This window comes from Oncorhynchus gorbuscha, linkage group LG15 (assembly GCF_021184085.1).
Source record: "Oncorhynchus gorbuscha isolate QuinsamMale2020 ecotype Even-year linkage group LG15, OgorEven_v1.0, whole genome shotgun sequence".
In the NCBI taxonomy this organism is placed as follows: domain Eukaryota; kingdom Metazoa; phylum Chordata; class Actinopteri; order Salmoniformes; family Salmonidae; genus Oncorhynchus; species Oncorhynchus gorbuscha.
Window position 1 is genome coordinate 6,881,673 of NC_060187.1, and position 19,088 is coordinate 6,900,760.

Below are 19,088 nucleotides of genomic sequence, written 5' to 3' on the forward strand. Positions count from 1 at the left end.
TGCCTTGTCTTATCCTATGAGTGGCTACAATGGACCTAGATTAAATTATACCATTCTGCAGTGTACTGCAGCTTCACTTGCAATATTGTCTGATAACTAGTAAATTTGTGCTGTAGAGGTTCACAGGATGGTAATGTCACATTCACCAGCAGAGGGCAATCATGAACCTCTTGTCAATCCAGTCTGGACACACCCAATTTACTGAAGACTCCATATTCAAGGGATTCATGTTTAATAAGGACTCACCCTTTCCCCCCATACAAACCCTATTTTATAAAAAGGGCAGATTTATAACAAAGCTTAAAAAAAAAATACAAAAATGTTCAGTTCACTAGTGGTTTGGTGGGTTGGCTGTGCTGATATTAGTTATCAGAGTCTGTAGCTCCTGTAGTCTGGATGTCACCCAATCTGGGGTGTCGGTGGCTTGCCCCTCTACCAGCGTCTGCAGGGCCCTCAGGGAGCTCTCAGCTGTCTGGAGGTAACGGCTGTACTCCTCAACGCTGGTTCCCTGCCGTGCTCGCTTGGGACAGGGCTGGGGGGGGGGGTAATGAGTCACTGTATCATTATCCAAGTCTGAACACTTACAAAATACATCCCAACTTCCTTTAAGCAATCACTGACGGGACAGACTTGGTGAATAATGTACGATCAGTAATTACGTCTAGGAAGGGAAGTAAGGTATTTTGAGCTATTGGTTCAGAGACAAACTATTTGTTTTTGAATTACCATCTCACTGAATAAATCTGCCAAGTTTGCCATCAACAGCTGTTGTAGAGTTAATCTTTCACCCCCCCCCACCCCAAACACACATAATAAGGTCACAGGCATCAGCCTCATCACTCACCTCGGTGTCAGCAGTGGACTGGTCATCATCGGCAGATGCAGCTGAAACCTCAGCAGCAGTTTCCTCATTGGTCTCCAGTATGATGTTGTGTCTATCAAGAACAGGCGCCTCCAATCTTAACCTCTCAAGCCGAGCCTCCGCCGTTTCCTGTGCGTTAATAGTCTAGAAGAACACCATGTTATGGTAGAAAAGTACAATATGTTTTAATACTGTTGTTTTTTTATGCAATAGAACAGGGTTCTTAGAACTCACATGTGAACAGGGTTCTTAGAACTCACGTGTGAACTGAGAGGAGTCTCTGAAGCTTGGGCTGGCAACTCATTAAGTGATGGCTAGGTGATAAAACCCAACAGCCACATTCCATTCTATGAGCAGTGGTGCATGTGAGGGACTGAGCCTCCATCTGTAAATAGCCCATCCAACTACCTCATCCCCATGTTTTTTTTTTTTTTTGCTCCTTTGCACCCCCAGTATCTCTACTTGCACATTCATCTTCTGTACATCTATCACTCCAGTGTTTAATTGCTAAATTGTAATTACTTCGCCACTACGGCCTATTTATTGCCTTACCTCCCTAATTCTACCTCATTTGCACTCACTGTATATAGATTTCTTTCTATTGTGTGATTGACTGACTGTACATTTGTTTCTTCCATGTGTAATTCTGTGTTGTTTGTGTCACACTGCTTTGTTTTTTATCTTGGCCAGGTCGCAGCTGTAAATGAGAACATGTTCTCAACTGACCAAAAAAAAAAAAAATTGGTGTCTAAGGTACCAGGGACGAGATCTGTTATGAATTGCTGATAAGGAGAACCTCGTCTTGGGGGCCAAACCCTGGTTTCCATACAATGAGAACAGTCTTCATAGCAGATAATGTCTGCTATGCATTACTCATTTATTTCATAATAATCCTAACCGTTTGACCCATTCCACACATCTGTTGTTTGTCATGTATTCAGGATGTGTCTTTACTATAAAATGATGTGGCTCAGTTCTGCTAGTTGAGTTTTTGGCGACTACCTCCTAGTGGTTACTTACCAACTCCATTACTGCAGTAATTAAATAAAGTTAAATTGTTTTGGGGAAATAAAATAAAAAAAGTTTCCCCTTTGATTATAATAATTCCACAATAATGTTCAGTCCCATCTTTTATTATCTCCAGGTCCCAATGATTGTGTATTGGATGTGTACCATTCATTACCTTACTGAGGAAATTCACCACTTTGTTTTTGGTGTCTTCTGAAGACAAGCTCTGGGAGATCACCTCCTCATGATTGGTGACCTGAAACATAAACATGACACGTTAGTCATTTAGCAGACACTCTTATCCAGAACGACTTAGATGTAATCACATCAATTGGCCCAGCATCGTCCAGGTTTGGCCAAGGTAGGCCGTCATTGTAAATAAGAATTTGTTCTTAACTGACTTGCCCAGTTAAATATAAATAAATATATTTTTTAACACAGTCCTGTAAGTTCACAACCCTTTACTTTGTCCACATTTTGTTGTGATATAGCCTGAATTTAAAATTGAGATTGTGTCAATTATCTACACAGAATTCTCCAGAAGGTCAAAGTGGAATTTTTGTTTGTAGAAAATTGTCTTGAGTCAATAAGTATTCAACCCCTTTGTCATGGCAAACCTAAATAAGTTCAGGAGTAAAAATGTGCTTAACAAGTCACAGAATAAGTTGAATGGACTCATTCTGTGTTCAATAATATTGCTGAACATGATTTTTGAATGACTACCTAATCTTTGTACACCACAAATACAATTATCTGTCGAGCAGTGAATTTCAAGTAGTCTCAACCACAAAAGACCAGAGAATTTTCCAACGCCTCGCAAAGGGCACCTATTGGTAGGTGTGTAAAAATGTAAAAAGCAGATGCTGAATACCCTTTGTGCATGGTGAAGTTATTAATTACACTCTGGATGGTATATCAATACACACAGCACAAAGACACAGGCGTCCTTGCCAACTCAGTTTCCGGAGAGGAAGGAAACCGCTCAGGGATTTCACCTTGAGGCCAAGGATGACTTTAAAACAGTTAGAGTTTTTTGGCTGTGATAGCAGAAAACTGAGGATGATCAACAACTTGGTAAATACTCCACAATACTATCCTAAATGTCAGAGTGTAAAGTAGGAAGCCTGTACAGAATAAACATATTCCAAAACATGCATCCTGTTTGCAACAAGGCACTAAGGTAATACGGCAAAATATATGCTAAAGAAATTCATTTTTTGTCCAGAATATAAAAAGCTGTATGTTTGGGGTAAATTCAACACAACACATCACTGAGTACCACTTCATATTTTCAAGCACTGTGGTGGCTGCATCATGCTATGGCTACGCTTGTCATCAGCAAGGACGAGGGAGTTTTTTTTTAGGATAAAAATAAACAGAATATCAAATCAAATCAAATTTATTTATATAGCCCTTCGTACATCAGCTGATATCTCAAAGTGCTGTACAGAAACCCAGCCTAAAACCCCAAACAGCAAACAATGCAGGTGTAAAAGCATAGAGCCAAGCACAGGCAAAATCATAGAAAACCTAGTTGAGTCTGCTTTCCAACAGACACTGGGAGACTAATTCACCTTTCAGCAGGACAATAACCTAAAACACAAGGTCTAATATACACTAGAGTTGCTTACCAAAACCACATTGAATGTACCGGAGTGGCCTAGTTACAATTTGGACTTAAAAATCGTCTTGAAAATCTCGGGCAAGACTTAAAAATGGAAATGGTCTAGAAATGATCACCAACCAACACTACACAGAGCTTGAAGAATTTTAAAAAGACATGTGCAAATATTGTTACAATCCAGGTGTGGAAAGCTCTTAGAGACTTACCAAAAAAGACTCACAGCTGTGATCCCTGCCACAAGTACAGCTGAAGTCGGAAGTTTACATACACTTAAGTTGGAGTCATTAAAACTCGTTTTACAACCACTCCACAAATTTCTTGTTTACAAACTATAGTTTTGGCAAGTCGGTTACGACATCTACCATGTGCACGACAAGTAATTTTTCCAACAATTGTTTACAGAAAGATTATTTCACTGTATCCTAATTCCAGCGGGTCAGAAGATCAAACACTAAGTTGACTGTGCCTTTAAACAGCTTGGAAAATTCCAGAAAATTATGTCATGACTTTAGAAGCTTCTGTTAGGCTAATTGATATCATTTGAGTCAATTGGAGGTGTACCTGTGGATGTATTTCAAGGCCGACCTTCAAACTCAGTGCCTCTTTGCTTGACATCACGGGAAAATCAAAGAAATCAGCCAAGACTTGAGGAGCAATTGAAGGTACCACGTTCATCTGTACAAACAATAGTACGCAAGTATAAACACCATAGGACCACGCAGCCACCATACCGCCCAGGAAGGAGACGCATTCTGTCTCCTAGAGATGAACGTACTTGTGCGAAAAGTGCAAATCAATCCCAGAACAACAGCAAAGGACCTTGTGAAGATGGAGGAAACAGGTACAAAAGTATCTATATCCACAGTAAAACAAGAGTCCTATATCGACATACCCTAAAAGGTCCTCTCAGCAAGGAAGAAGCCACTGCTCCAAAACCGCCATAAAAAAGACAGACTGCGGTTTGCAACTGCACATGGGGACAAAGATCATAATTTTGGGAGAAATGTCCTCTGGTCTGACAAAACAAAAATAGAACTGTTTGGCATAATGACCATCGTTATGTTTGGAGGAAAAAGGGGGAGGCTTGCAAGCCGAAGAACACCATCCCAACCGTGAAGCTCGGGGGTGGCAGCATCATGTTGTGGGGGTTCTTTGCTGCAGGAGGGACTGGTGCACTTCACAAAATAGATGGCATCATGAGGAAAGAAAATGATGTGGATATATTGAAGCAAGACATCAGTCAGGAAGTTAAAGCTTGGTCGCAAATGGGTCTTCCAAATGGACACTGACCCTAAGCATACTTCCAAAGTTGTGGAAAAATTGCTTAAGGACAACAAAGTCAAGGTATTGGAGTAGCCATCACAAAGCCCTGACCTCAACCCTATAGACAATTTGTGGGCAGAACTGAGAAAGCATGTGCGAGCAAGGAGGCCTACAAACCTGACTCAGTTACACCAGCCCTGTCAGGAGGAATGGGCCACAATTCACCCAAGATATTGTGGGAAACTTGTGGAAGGCTACCCGAAACGTTTGACACAAGTTAAACAATTTAAAGTCAATGCTACCAAATACTAATTGAGCGAACTTCTGACCCACTGGGAATGTGATGAAAGAAATAAAAGCTTAAATAAATCTCTACTATCGTTCTGATGTTTCACATTCTTAAAATAAAGTGGTGATTCTAACTGACCTAAAACAGGGAATCTTTACTTGGATTAAATGTCAGGAATTGTGAAAAACTGAGTTTAAATGTATTTGGTAAACTTCCAACTTCAACTGTATTGACTCTGGGGGTTGAATAGTTATCTAATGAGGATACATTAGTGATTTTTTTAATGTTATAATTTCTCTTTCACTTTGACAAAGTATTTTGTGTAGATCGTTGATGAAAAATTACAAATCCATTTTAATCCCACTTTGGAAAACAACAAAATGTGAAGAATTCTAGGGATGTGTCTACTTTCTGAAAGCACTGTACATGCACATTGAAGTTCATACGTACATTAAAGTGGCCACTATCCCTCCAGTTTTAATTAAAAACTCAGCCAAGTGTCCTGAGGCAGAAGGAAACTCATAGGAATTTTTAAGATACATTATATTCCTATCACTTAAAAACAGTGTTCAGGAGAGTCTCACCTCTGCAAAGTGGGCGAAGGCCTCCAGGGCATGTTGGTTTATTAGCCAGGACCGCTCAGCTAGCAGGACCCCAAACACGTCACTCAGCCTGGGAAACACCTGACTCTGTGGACGACACACCACGCACGCACATCTGTTGGTCACATATACCTTAAAAAATATAAAATAAATTCAAGTAGGTTCGTGGATCAGACAACCAGTCTGGTGTGACGATTTGCCTCATGCAGCACGACACATCTCCTTCGCACAGAGTTGATCAGGCTGTTGATTGTGGCCTGTGGAATGTTGTCCCACTTCTCTTCAATGGCTGTGTGAAAGTTGCTGGATATTGGCGGCAACTGGAACACACTGTCGTACACGTCGATCCAGAGCATTCCAAACATGCTCATTGGGTGACTTGCCTAGAGTATGCAGGCCATAGCAGAACAGACCTTTTCAGCTGTGCATTATCATGCTGAAACATGAGGTGATGGCGGCGTATGAATGGCACAACAATGGGTCTCAGGATCGCATCACGGTATCTCTGTGCATTCAAATTGCCAATTGCACGCTCCCTAAAAACTTGTGTTGTGTGACAAATCTGCACATTTTAGAGTAGCCTTTTGGTGCACCTGCGCCATGATCATTCTGTTTAATCAGCTTCTTGATATGCCACACCAGTCAGATGAATGGGATTATCTTGGCAAAGGAGAAATGCTCACTAACATGACATAAACAAATGTGTGCACATAATTTGAGATAAAGCTTATTGCGCATATGGAAAATTCCAGGGATCTTTAATTTCAGCTCATGAAACATGGGCCCAACACTTAATATTTTTTGTTCAGAATACATTTTTCTGTCCATCATACAGTAGTACGTGGCTTATCATACAATACCTGGCTATCATGTGGGATGAACACCTTGCCTAGAGAGGCCAAGAACTCCAGAGCAGCCAGCAGCAGGTCATCAGGACACTTCTCAGAGACCATGGCTCCCACACACACTAGGGCCTAAAAACACAATCAATTTATAATACACAACTGGTAAATAGTCGCTGGAATTTCAGCCAGGTAGCTCAAGGACTCTGGCTACTTTTAGCCTGATAGCTTCTAACGTTAAAACGGAGCCTGAACCCAGTATGTCGACTGAAATGAAGCTATATTCTTAACAAAAAGATAGGCTACTATAAGTTCTCATAACAAAATTAACGTGGCTTTAGTAGTGAGACCAGCCACCATGGAGGCAGAGATAGACAGAGATATATAGAGAGAGAGATGGAGAGAGAGTCTGTCTACCCACATCCATCCCTACACATGCAGTCAGAGCCGGCCCTAGCCTTTTGGGGGCCCTAAGTGAAATGTTGTTGGCGGGCCCCACCCCACACCTTGTGAGCAAAACATTTTTAGCAACCCCCCCTCTTGACAGCAGAGAGAAAACATTGTTTTGGAGTAAATCTCCTGCAATTCCACACATTTAGCCATGGGGCGGAGGGAAAATGTTGTGCAATTCAACAGATTTTTCCACGGGGGTAGAAGATTTCGCAATTATATAACACATTTCATACAATCCCGTGCGTTATCTGGATAGCCCACTGGACCTGATAGTTTAGCACATCACTGAGCATCATAGTCACTGAAGTGAGTTTGTGTTCTGTACCTGACAGATGACCCGTGGGTCAAAACCCTTCACCAAGATGGCTGACATGGAGAGGAGGAGTTTCAGAGTGCACCGGATGCTAGGGTGGATCTGCACCTGCCAATCAAAAGGGATAGAGTCAACTGAACAGGCAAACTGTACACCCAGATGTACTTGTGAGTGTGTTTGCGTGTGTCCAGGAAGCACTTCCCTCACCTGACTGGGACACATGGCAACCCAGAGATGTGAGATGATCGTCTGTGCAGACGAGCCACACTCTGCCTCTGGAGATGCACCTCGAACCACCATCAGCAGGGACAACAGTGCTTTGTTCTAGGGGGGCGGGAAAATGGGTCGAACTGACAGGCCATACTGTAGTGCTTTCATACTAAATTATAAACAGAACGGTCCACTTAGGAGGACAAGAAATGTCCTTATCTACCCTGATTTTCCTCACACGAAACAATGTGTATTTTATTGGTACTTTTTATCTAAGCTCTTAAACCAAACGTCTTCACCTTCTCTAAGCTCTTATATCCAGTCATGATCTTTCTATTCAACACCTACTATAGGGCAGGAGACAACCATGTAGCAGATAATAGTGTAGCCGTGCCCCGTCTATACTCTTGGTAATGAAATGAGACCTTCAGCGTGGTAACTAAAGGCCAAAATGTGCCACGAGGCATGTTCATTATTATTGCCTGTCAATGAGGCTGTATAAAACAAGTAGGTTCAGCACTATCACTCCAGTGGAATAGAATGCAACATTAACTTTAGTGTTCAGCTGGGCACTGAAAAGCGTTTTAGATAGGCTTTGCCCCTTGGTCTAAAGCAGCTTCTGAACCGAGGGAGTCTGAACTGTCCTCCTCACCACTTCGTCCAATTGTCCCAGTTTGCACCCAGCCTTTTGCCAGTTTGTCACAGTGGTGTCAGTTAAGGTGATGATGTCTGCCTCGACCCGCTGCCGGGCATCATGGGAAAGGGCTCTAAGGAGGATGTGACACCATACAGGGAGGTTGTCATCCTGGGAGGGAGGGAAACGCTCCACCAACTCCATCTACAATGAAAAAACACAGAAATGTATAACACATATCACATGAAAAACACACTCTGTCAAAATGTAAATAAAAAAAACACAAACCCACAAGCTCATATCACTTTATAAAACCAGAGAGCGACACACACACACACACACACGTTCTCTCCGTGCTGCTGTCTGACCTGGTGTTCAGGAGTCATGAGGAACACCATACGTCTCAGCAACAGAGACAGGTGAGACAGCTGGTAACACTCCCCACCACACGACTTCACCTGGGGAGGGGGGTGAGGAGAGGGTGGAAAAAGGGAAGGTAGGTAGCTTCAGTTTATTTCATGACCTGGGGCACGGTTACTAACAGGTGTCTCCTCCCCCCCAGGATCCAGAAACACCAATTGTCGCCTCTGTCGGGGTATCAGAGGCCCTAGTCCACAGCCACCATGCCCACAGAGAGATGCCAAATCCACCCCTAAGGCTTGCACCCTACACACTTGTGGAGATCTGACTGGATTTGACAGGTGTTATGCCATCTGGTAGCAGCTCCAGCTTGCCTTGTGATAGGCTAAATACACCGTGTGTCTTATAACAATTGTAAACGAGAACTTGTTCTCAACTTGCCTACCTGGTTAAATAAAGGTGAAATAAATAAATAATCAAATCCTCTCAGATCTCCACAAGTGTGTCGGCCTTACGGGCTGGATTTGGGACTGGGCCTTGGATAGGGATGATAAACTAGGATACACACAGAGAGAAAGAGACCAGACAGAGAGAGATCACTGATCGCACGGGAGACGGTGTTACCCCTGTGGTCTGTCTGTCCTCTCTACGATACACACAGAGAGAAAGAGACCAGACAGAGAGAGATCACTGATCGCACGGGAGAAGGTGTGACCCCTGTGGTCCGTCTGTCCTCTCTACGATACGCACAGAGAGAAAGAGACCAGACAGAGAGAGATCACTGATCGCACGGGAGACGGTGTTACCCGTGGTCTGTCTGTCCTCTCTACGATACGCACAGAGAGAAAGAGACCAGACAGAGAGAGATCACTGATCGCACGGGAGACGGTGTTACCCCTGTGGTCCGTCTGTCCTCTCTACGATACACACAGAGAGAAAGAGACCAGACAGAGAGAGATCACTGATCGCAAGGGAGGTGTGACCCCTGTGGTCCGTCTGTCCTCTCTACGATACACACAGAGAGAAAGAGACCAGACAGAGAGAGATCACTGATCGCACGGGAGAAGGTGTGACCCCTGTGGTCCATCTGTCCTCTCTACGATACACACAGAGAGAAAGAGACCAGACAGAGAGAGATCACTGATCGCACGGGAGAAGGTGTGACCCCTGTGGTCAGTCTGTCTCTCTACTCACCAGCTGAGCTGTGAGGAGACCGTGATGCAAGCACAGTTCAGCTGTACCATACCTGCAGAGAGAGGACAGAGTCACTCACAGCCGGCAGCAAACACACAGGACATGCAACGGACATGTACAGTATCGCAACATGTATGTGAAATGTACTTTACATTTGAGTAATTTAGCAGACAGTCTCAAGACTTCCAGTTAGTACATCCATTTAAAAAACAGGTGGTTAGGTTAGACAACCACATAAGCATAGTGAGCAAATTTAGTCCCTGAAGAAGAAAAAAAGCATCAGTTTATAAGCAATGTCGGTGTTGGTGGAAGGAAGGCCGGTGTTTTTGTGGCCAGATGCTCACCGGGCCATGAAGCACCACACGTCAGTAGCCAGCAGGGCCGTCTGGGTGTCAGGCTGCAGCACGGCCTCCAACAGACTACGCTCCTGATGGATGGATTAGCACAAATGAAGGACAGAGAAAGAAAGAGAGAGAGAACGAAACAAAGAGAGGAAGGTTTGGTATGACATCATAAACTGATCCACAGTAGAAAAACAGATGAAGGATAATGATTGAGCCACGTTTCAGGGTGATAATTTCACCAGAAATTACCTTGTTGTTTCCACTAAATAAAACAGAGAAACTGAGATTTGGTATGATATCATAAACATACTGTATCCACAATTTCATCATAATGCAATCATTTACAGTTTTTCCAAGCTAGGAAAAACTCAGGGGCCAAAGTGCTGTGTAGAGTATGTGTGTGTACACGAAGTGTGTAAAATTCTTACACACAATATCTACAACAATTTACACCCAACAGTTTGTGGACAGGGCCTCACCAGTAGGGGGAAGTGTTCTGGGGGCAGCGATGCCACACGGGCACAGAGCATCACACAGACGTGATGATGTAGGGTCACGTTCCCCTGGGCTTGACCCTTCATCATCACCCCAGGCAACAGGACTGGAACCCTGCGTTCCGTACAGCACCGCCTGAAGCTCTGGAACAAGGCCCGGAACAGAGGCAGTCTGAAGACGGGGGGGGGAAGAAAGGGGGAAGAGAAAGATAGAGGGGAGAGAGAATGCCAGATCAAAGAAATGTTTGGGTGAAAATGAAATACTTGATGTATTATGGAGTTTTTGGGACTATTTAATTGGTTATTTTGCACTAGTCAAACTAAATGTAAAAAACTATTTGACTAATGTCTGGTCGACAGCCATAGTCTAGAGCCCTCCTACCTGGGTGTGTCCTCAGGGAAATGGCTGCCGTCACACCACAGCTGCAGCGCCTCCTCTGGATGGGAGGGGAACTGACCCATGACACTCACCAGCAGGAGGCAATGAGGCAACTCTGTCTCAGGACTCAACTCTACATACAGGTACACAAACAGGACAGGCAGGGGCCACAAAAAGGCTCACAGTCAACACAAGGTGGGCCTGACAAGACTCATGAGACCGTAGGCCTACTGGTGAAAATGAACACGAGGGGGTATTTTAGGCGTTATTATTAGTGACATTTTTAGGCATTATTATCGCAATCTACTCTTTTTACTGACTCAAGTCGTGCTTAGTTTTTTGTTGTTGTGAGTGACTCGTTCATTTTAGTAATTAGTTTTGACCTGCTGACCGCAGTGAAGTCCTACAACAGGATTACTACACTCTCCTCCTGCTCAGTGACTCCAGTGAAGTCCTACAGCAGGATTACTACACTCTCCTCCTGCTCAGTGGCTCCAGTTAAGTCCTACAGCAGGATTACTACACTCTCCTCCTGCTCAGTGACTCCAGAGACGTCCTCCGACCAACTACTGTCTGTCATGTAGCCGTGCAGGAAAACAGATGGTGCTGCAGGCAGCATAGACGAAAAAGACATGTTTAGAAATGATCATTGGTCGCATGGTGCAAGAATGAATACAATGAATTATTGAATGTTATGATGGACACAGCTTTGTAGAAACAAAACGTACACAGCCTCTGTTCAACAAACTCGAACAATAATCATTGGGGGGGGGTTGCAGTCGAAACGATATTGTTCTTATCACCCATTTCAGCCGTTCACAATCTAGTCCGGCCACAACTAGACTTCCTTTTCAAATGCATCAAGAAATAATCATATTTGTTTTGCTAGCGATCAACATTGTTTAAAGCACACTTCTAAGTCACAAATGACAGCTCCAATAAACCCTTACAGTGAATGACGTGAACTTGTAGAATCATGAGTCTTCAGTTCATCGTTTGCAGGTAAGGTGGGCCTGTGTGTACTGGGCATTACTGTCTTATTACTGTCTTATTCTTATTACTGTCTCATTACTGTCTCATTACTGTCTTATTACTGTCTCATTACTGTCTCATTACTGTCTCATTACTGTCTCATTACTGTCTTATTACTGTCTCATTACTGTCTTATTACTGTCTCATTACTGTCTCATTACTGTCTCATTACTGTCTCAAAAGGAACTGAACGAGTCGATAGATGAGTTATTTTGACTGAACGAGTCGATAAGATCAGAGTCAGTAAAAAGAGCTGAACTTCTTATCTCTACTTTTTATGTCGCCTGATTAATGACAGATGACAAGCAGAGCCCTGATATTCAAAGTGGTACTTTGGCCTTATGAGATGTGAGACAATTGTGTTCCAAGTTGACCTCTGACCCCTAAATTTAAAAAAATAGAGCACACTCAGCAAACCGTGTGTGTGCTACATATGTCTCGAGGCGAAAAGCATCCCTACAGTACATTGACAGAGGCCCCAGATGGACGTGGGACAGTGGACATGGATGTAATAAGGAAACAGACTGTACAATTCAAGACCTAAGGCTCATGGCAGTAAAGTGCATCATGGAAGAAAAAAAAACTTGTGGTCCCAAACAATGTCAATAAAGCACATGGGTTTACATTTTACATTTACATTTAAGTCATTTAGCAGACGCTCTTATCCAGAGCGACTTACAAATTGGTGCGTTCACCTTATGACATCCAGTGGAACAGTCACTTTACAATAGTGCATCTAAATCTTAAAGGGGGGTGAGAGGGATTACTTTATCCTATCCTAGGTATTCCTTAAAGAGGTGGGGTTTCAGGTGTAGCATAGACTGCAGTATTTCATATTTTTCTACACTAGGGTGAAGGTAGAGGTGGGGTTTCAGGTGTAGCATAGACTGCAGTATTTCAGATTTTTCTACACTAGGGTGAAGGTAGAGGTGGGGTTTCAGGTGTAGCATAGACTGCAGTATTTCATATTTTTCTACACTAGGGTGAAGGTAGAGGTGGGGTTTCAGGTGTAGCATAGACTGCAGTATTTCAGATTTTTCTACACTAGGGTGAAGGTAGAGGTGGGGTTTCAGGTGTAGCATAGACTGCAGTATTTCATATTTTTCTACACTAGGGTGAAGGTAGAGGTGGTGTTTCAGGTGTAGCATAGACTGCAGTATTTCAGATTTTTCTACACTAGGGTGAAGGTAGCGGTGGACTCACGCTGGCTGGGGTTGAGGACGGACTCGGCGAAGGGTCTGAGGGGGAGCAGCTGGGAGAGCAGAGCGTCCATGGGCACCAGAGCTGCTCCGTTCAGCTCCTCAGACAGAGGGGAGGGGAGCACTGGGGAACACAGGCTGGGGGGAAATTTGCTGTGGATAAAATATCAAACGTTAACCATGGAGGGGGTGTGTGTGTGAGTGTACAGTACGCGTGAGTTGCAGAAAGTGTAGCCGTATTGTACCTGACAATTTGAAGGTAGAGTTGGTGGAAGCGTCCGCAAGACTTAGAAAGAAAAGCCTTGAATTCCTTTATGTAATGAACTAATGTGTTGGCAAAGAATCTGCACATCTTTGTAGTTTTCTGAAAAAGCTTGTATTCTGGGCTGTGTGCCATCTGCTGTAGAAAACACAGAGACCAGTGGTTCAACAGGACAGCAGGAACAACCAGATCAAGCAGAGAGCATTGTTTCCCTGTGTGGCTGTGTTCTACCCTTCACCTCATTGCTCAGACATCTAGGGTCACAGTGAGAATGTTGCATTTCTGTCCCGAATTGACCAGTAACAAACTCCAAGCAAAAAAAAAAAAAGTTCTCTATTGTTGTGTAATATTAATGAATAATACATTTGGATTCCAGGCTTTTCATTTGCACACACTGTAGACAGATTTTTCTATTGTGTTACTGACTGTACGTTTGTTTATTCCATGTGTAAATCTGTGTTGTTTGTGCCGCACTGCTTTGCTTTATCTTGGCCAGGTGGCAGTTGTAAATGGCCAACCGGGTTAAAACCGGGCCAACCGGGTTAAAACCGGGCCAACCGGGTTAAAACCGGGCCAACCGGGTTAAAACCGGGCCAACCGGGTTAAAACCAGGCCAACCGGGTTAAAACCAGGCCAACCGGGTTAAAACCGGGCCAACCGGGTTAAAACCGGGCCAACCGGGTTAAAACCGGGTTAAATAAAAGGTGAAATAAATCAATAATTATGGAAGGAAATCAGCTCATTCCACTCAAGGTCATGTTCAGTGAGCACGCAGCAACAAAAAACATGAGGAAATGAATTAAAGATTAATGCCAACCCGGTGAGCACAAGTTGAAGATTTATTTTCAACATCTTTTCACCCAAAAATATGTATTTTCAACAGCTTTTCAACCCAACAAAAAGATGTATCGTCGTCTTTCGCTCATAGGGTGTGTTCCTCAAGACTGTGATGTGATTGGCCGTGTACCTGTGGCCCCGCCTGGCTGATCTGCTCGGCCAGCTCCAGGCAGCTGTGGAACGATGCCAGCAGGTCATCGCACAGACAGGATGTGATGTCACTGTGACGAAGCCGCTCCTCCACCAACGACCCATACTTCACACACTGCCTGATCAGATCAATCAATCAGCCAACAAAAACAGCCAGATAGATCTAAATTATCAGCAAAATGTCATGTTTGTGGGGCGGACTATACTTAGTGAATAATTAATTTACAATCGATCAGAAAATGTTTATGATGATTAAAAATGTACACGTTCTATACTTACTTAATAATGAATTTCCATGTGTTGGCGTGTAGTGCGATGTCAAGGTTTGAGATAACCGAGCATATATCCAGGAGACTATGAATCACTGAGGAAAATAAACACCTTTTCATTGTCATCACTGAGGCAAAAACTATTGTTAATGTATGACAATGTCTTACCAGAACACTGAATAGTATAAAATGGTCACTTTTACCTACAGTGAGAATTTACTACCCACAAACAACCAGACGGAAGCATAAGTCTCTTCCGAGAGAGACACACACACACACACCAGTGATGATGTCGGAGACGTCGTCCTCCGAGGCTGTGTTCTCCAGGGAGATCCTGTCCATTAGTTCCATCAGGCCTTTCTGTAGTGAGTAAGCCTCTTTAAACAGGCCCTGAAGCAGGTCTCCCACCAGGGACAGACGCCCACAGTACACTTCCCCACTCTCCTGGGGAAACAGTCATTCCCACAACATATTGTAATAACGCCACTGACTCCATACAGTACAAAACTACATATGAACATGATGGACTCTGAGAGAACACTCCTAGACATAGACATAATGCACAGTAAGAATAATTAAAACAGTGAATTCCTTGCAGTCATACCTTGCAGTGATGGAAGGTGTTCCTGAGGACCTTAAGGATGCAGGAGGGTAAGGAGCGAATACTATTCAGGGCAGGAGCCTCCTCAAATGAGCAGACATGACGCACACAGCCAGACAGCACCTCCAACACCTGCACCATCACCTGGCAAACAGAACTCCCCCCAGCTAATGATGTCCACTCAGTACAATTAGCATTCAGATTTGAAGAGGGTAAAAACAACTTATACCTTAAAACACAAGAGAGAATGACAGGGGAGTGATTCTCTCTCATATTGTATCAGAGACAGAGAGATGGGAGTGATTCTCTCTCATATTGTATCAGAGACAGAGAGACAGGGGAGTGATTCTCTCTCATATTGTATCAGAGACAGAGAGAGGCAGGGGAGTGATTCTCTCTCATATTGTATCAGACAGAGAGAGAGAGACAGGGGAGTGATTCTCTCTCATATTGTATCAGAGAGAGAGACAGGGGAGTGATTCTCTCTCATATTGTATCAGAGACAGAGAGAGAGAGAGAGAGAGAGAGAGAGAGAGAGAGAGACAGGGGAGTGATTCTCTCTCATATTGTATCAGAGACAGAGAGACAGGGGAGTGATTCTCTCTCATATTGTATCAGAGACAGAGAGAGAGAGACAGGGGAGTGATTCTCTCTCATATTGTATCAGAGACAGAGAGAGACAGGGGAGTGATTCTCTCTCATATTGTATCAGAGACAGAGAGAGAGAGAGAGTGAGACAGGGGAGTGATTCTCTCTCATATTGTATCAGAGACAGAGACAGGGGAGTGATTCTCTCTCATATTGTATCAGAGACAGAGAAAGAGACAGGGGAGTGATTCTCTCTCATATTGTATCAGAGACAGAGAGACAGGGGAGTGATTCTCTCTCATATTGTATCAGAGACAGAGAGACAGGGGAGTGATTCTCTCTCATATTGTATCAGAGACAGAGAGAGAGAGAGACAGGGGAGTGATTCTCTCTCATATTGTATCAGAGACAGAGAGAGAGGCAGGGGAGTGATTCTCTCTCATATTGTATCAGAGACAGGGGAGTGATTCTCTCTCATATTGTATCAGAGACAGAGACAGGGGAGTGATTCTCTCTCATATTGTATCAGAGACAGAGAGAGAGAGAGACAGGGGAGTGATTCTCTCTCATATTGTATCAGAGACAGAGAGACAGGGGAGTGATTCTCTCTCATATTGTATCAGAAACAGAGACAAGGGAGTGATTCTCTCTCATGTTGTATCAGAGACAGAGAGAGAGAGAGGGGAGTGATTCTCTCTCATATTGTATCAGAGACAGAGAGACAGGGGAGTGATTCTCTCTCATATTGTATCAGAAACAGAGACAAGGGAGTGATTCTCTCTCATATTGTATCAGACAGAGAGAGAGAGAGAGAGAGAGAGAGGGGAGTGATTCTCTCTCATATTGTATCAGAGACAGAGACAGGGGAGTGATTCTCTCTCATATTGTATCAGAGACAGAGAGAGAGACAGGGGAGTGATTATCTCTCATATTGTATCAGAGACAGAGATACTGGGGAGTGATTCTCTCTCATATTGTATCAGAGACAGAGAGACAGGGGAGTGATTCTCTCTCATATTGTATCAGAGACAGAGAGAGAGACAGGAGTGATTCTCTCTCATATTGTATCAGAGACAGAGAGAGAGATGGGAGTGATTCTCTCTCATATTGTATCAGAGACAGAGAATTTACCAGGCATTAAGAACACACCTGTAGAATGTTCCTGAGAAAAGAGTGTATTTCCGTGTTCTGAATGGACAGCCCTCCTACTTGGTTAGTGATCTCCTCCATCAGTGTGTTGAACATCTTCCCAACCTGCAGACATTACAACAGTTAAACACACACACACACTGAGCTGATGCTTGTGAACATACGTGTCTGTGTTCAAACAAGAAATGAAATATGTCCTACCTTAGGTAAGACCTTGGAGAAACACTCGTCTTCCAGCTCTGATAGGCTGAGGTGAGGCAGGAACATGTCTGTGATGATTTTCAGCACATCTAAAAGAAGACACAAACATGACATGAGAGAACGAGTGCCACTGGTCCTTTCACTCCAGGCCTTATTCATGGAGAACACTGAATTATGACTGGGTTTTACTGACAGGTGACAACTTCTGATTTTGATTCCACCTTTACTCAACCAGGTAGGCCAGTTGAGAACAAGTTCTCATTTACAACTGCGACCTGAACTTCATGTCCCCAACTAAAATTTGAGTCAAAAACTGTCTTTACACACCATTATAAGTATGTACGCATATATATATTTATATTCCAGTCTCCGACGTTGCTCGTTCTGATATTTTTCAAACGTTAATGCAACACGGTTGGAGCTAGAAACACACGTATTTTGCTGGACCTGCGATAACGGCAGCAAATCTGTGTTTTCACGACTCGTAAAACTTTGATTTGATGTTAAAAAAGATGAGACTTACGAATATGTTCTTCCCAGCTTTCGGTCTTATAATGCATGGAGTACACACAGTTAAGGAGTTCAAAGGTAATGCCCTTCGACTTCAACCGTAGTAGCTACACATACAGGCATACCACATCAACTGGATAGGTCTGAAGTGTATTTGTGCAGACCCCGGAACTGATGTTTACAGTCATTTCAAACATAAGTAAATCATTTGTTTTGTTTTGTACAATAGTGACCCACGAAAGGATATGATGAGTTTGGGGAGGACGGATTTGACTTCCAGCCGACAGGTGTCCTTATTCCACTGAACCACCTCTTCCAACAGAGTGGTCTGCGACATGGTGGTGAAGACAGCCTAGGTGGTGTACCCTACAAAACAAAGAACATTATTATCGTACTTTTCTCTACAAACCATAGATAGTTAGATAATAGACTATAGATAATAGACTAACAGATAGCTACTAGTTAAATCATAGGAATAGAAACGCCGGTTGAGCGGCGACTAGTGTGGGCCGACAGCTCTAATGTCGTAAAATGAAGTTCTTATCAAAACTACTCATTTTAGCATCCAAATAACAATATTTAGATGGCTAAGGAGGTTGTACAGACACTAACTAAACGTGTCAAGGTTAGCTAGCTGGCTGCAGGTTGGGATAACAGCACCGCTTTTACAGCCAAGCTCGTTAGCAAGGTAGCTAGCTAAACAAGCTCTGATTCCGTTGACGTTAGCCAACTAAGTAGCTACATTGATAAGCTTGTGTTTACCTTGCTACTTTCTTTCAGTAGTTCACAAATCCACACGAAATGTACATTCTACTTGCGTTATTACATGCATAGAAAAACGACATGGCTAGCTAACTGGTTTAAAAAAAGATTCAAACTGTATCGAGAGTTTATGGAAAACTTTAGTCAAAAAAGAGGTACCTGTGTGAAGCGAGCCACAATAAGGATGAGCGACTATAGAGGAGTTTGCGGTTTTCCTTCAAAGTAAAAGTCCATCATTGAAAGTGATTCAAACAGATACAAATAGTGGAATAATTACACATTTGGACGAGATAATGCTAAACAAGGTCGGAATGTGGAAATATAAGTTCAACAAAAGACAATTTGTTAATTTTGAAACCACAACAAACAAAAAATATCGCACTGTGGCTGAACTAGATTGTAGGATTCCATTGTAGGCATACTTATATGCAATGTTGTTGTTTTTTAACCTTTATTTAACTAGGCAAGTCAGGTAAGAACAAATTCTTATTTTCAATGTGACGGCCTAAGAACAGTGGTTTAAGGATCGATGTTTACCTTGTCAGCTCAGGGATTCGATTTTGCAACATTTCGGTTACAAGTCCAACTCTCTAACCATCAGGCTACCTGCTGCCCCCTACCTATGGATCTTGGGTCCATGAAATGGGGTATCATCAC

At 43.2% G+C, this 19,088-nt stretch overlaps 2 protein-coding genes across 6 annotated transcripts in view; both read right to left on the reverse strand.

Moving 5' to 3' along the window:
* Positions 1-19,088, reverse strand: part of dzip1l (DAZ interacting zinc finger protein 1-like) — a 1,064,069-nt gene that overhangs the window by 988,945 nt on the left and 56,036 nt on the right. The window lies entirely within an intron of this gene.
* On the reverse strand, positions 216-18,643 carry lg15h1orf112 (linkage group 15 C1orf112 homolog). 3 transcript variants are annotated; one of them, XM_046299970.1, is made up of 24 exons: positions 18,591-18,643; positions 17,917-18,035; positions 17,683-17,722; positions 17,160-17,248; positions 16,959-17,063; positions 15,225-15,365; positions 14,902-15,064; positions 14,631-14,715; positions 14,332-14,470; positions 13,348-13,502; positions 13,107-13,255; positions 10,875-11,004; positions 10,478-10,664; positions 9,999-10,081; positions 9,655-9,706; positions 8,469-8,558; positions 8,119-8,304; positions 7,464-7,580; positions 7,269-7,364; positions 6,509-6,622; positions 5,631-5,735; positions 2,046-2,126; positions 845-1,006; positions 216-532 (listed from the first exon to the last, which is right to left on the reverse strand). In XM_046299970.1, the coding sequence occupies exons 2-24, from the start codon at positions 18,004-18,006 to the stop codon at positions 332-334; spliced, it is 2,760 nt and encodes a 919-aa protein (XP_046155926.1). In that variant the 5' UTR covers positions 18,007-18,035; positions 18,591-18,643; the 3' UTR covers positions 216-331. The 3 variants fall into 3 exon arrangements, with proteins under 3 accessions (XP_046155926.1, XP_046155927.1, XP_046155925.1); XM_046299971.1 differs by lacking the exon at positions 18,591-18,643 and adding an exon at positions 18,432-18,580 and having other exon boundaries at positions 13,348-13,499; XM_046299969.1 differs by lacking the exon at positions 18,591-18,643 and adding an exon at positions 18,432-18,580.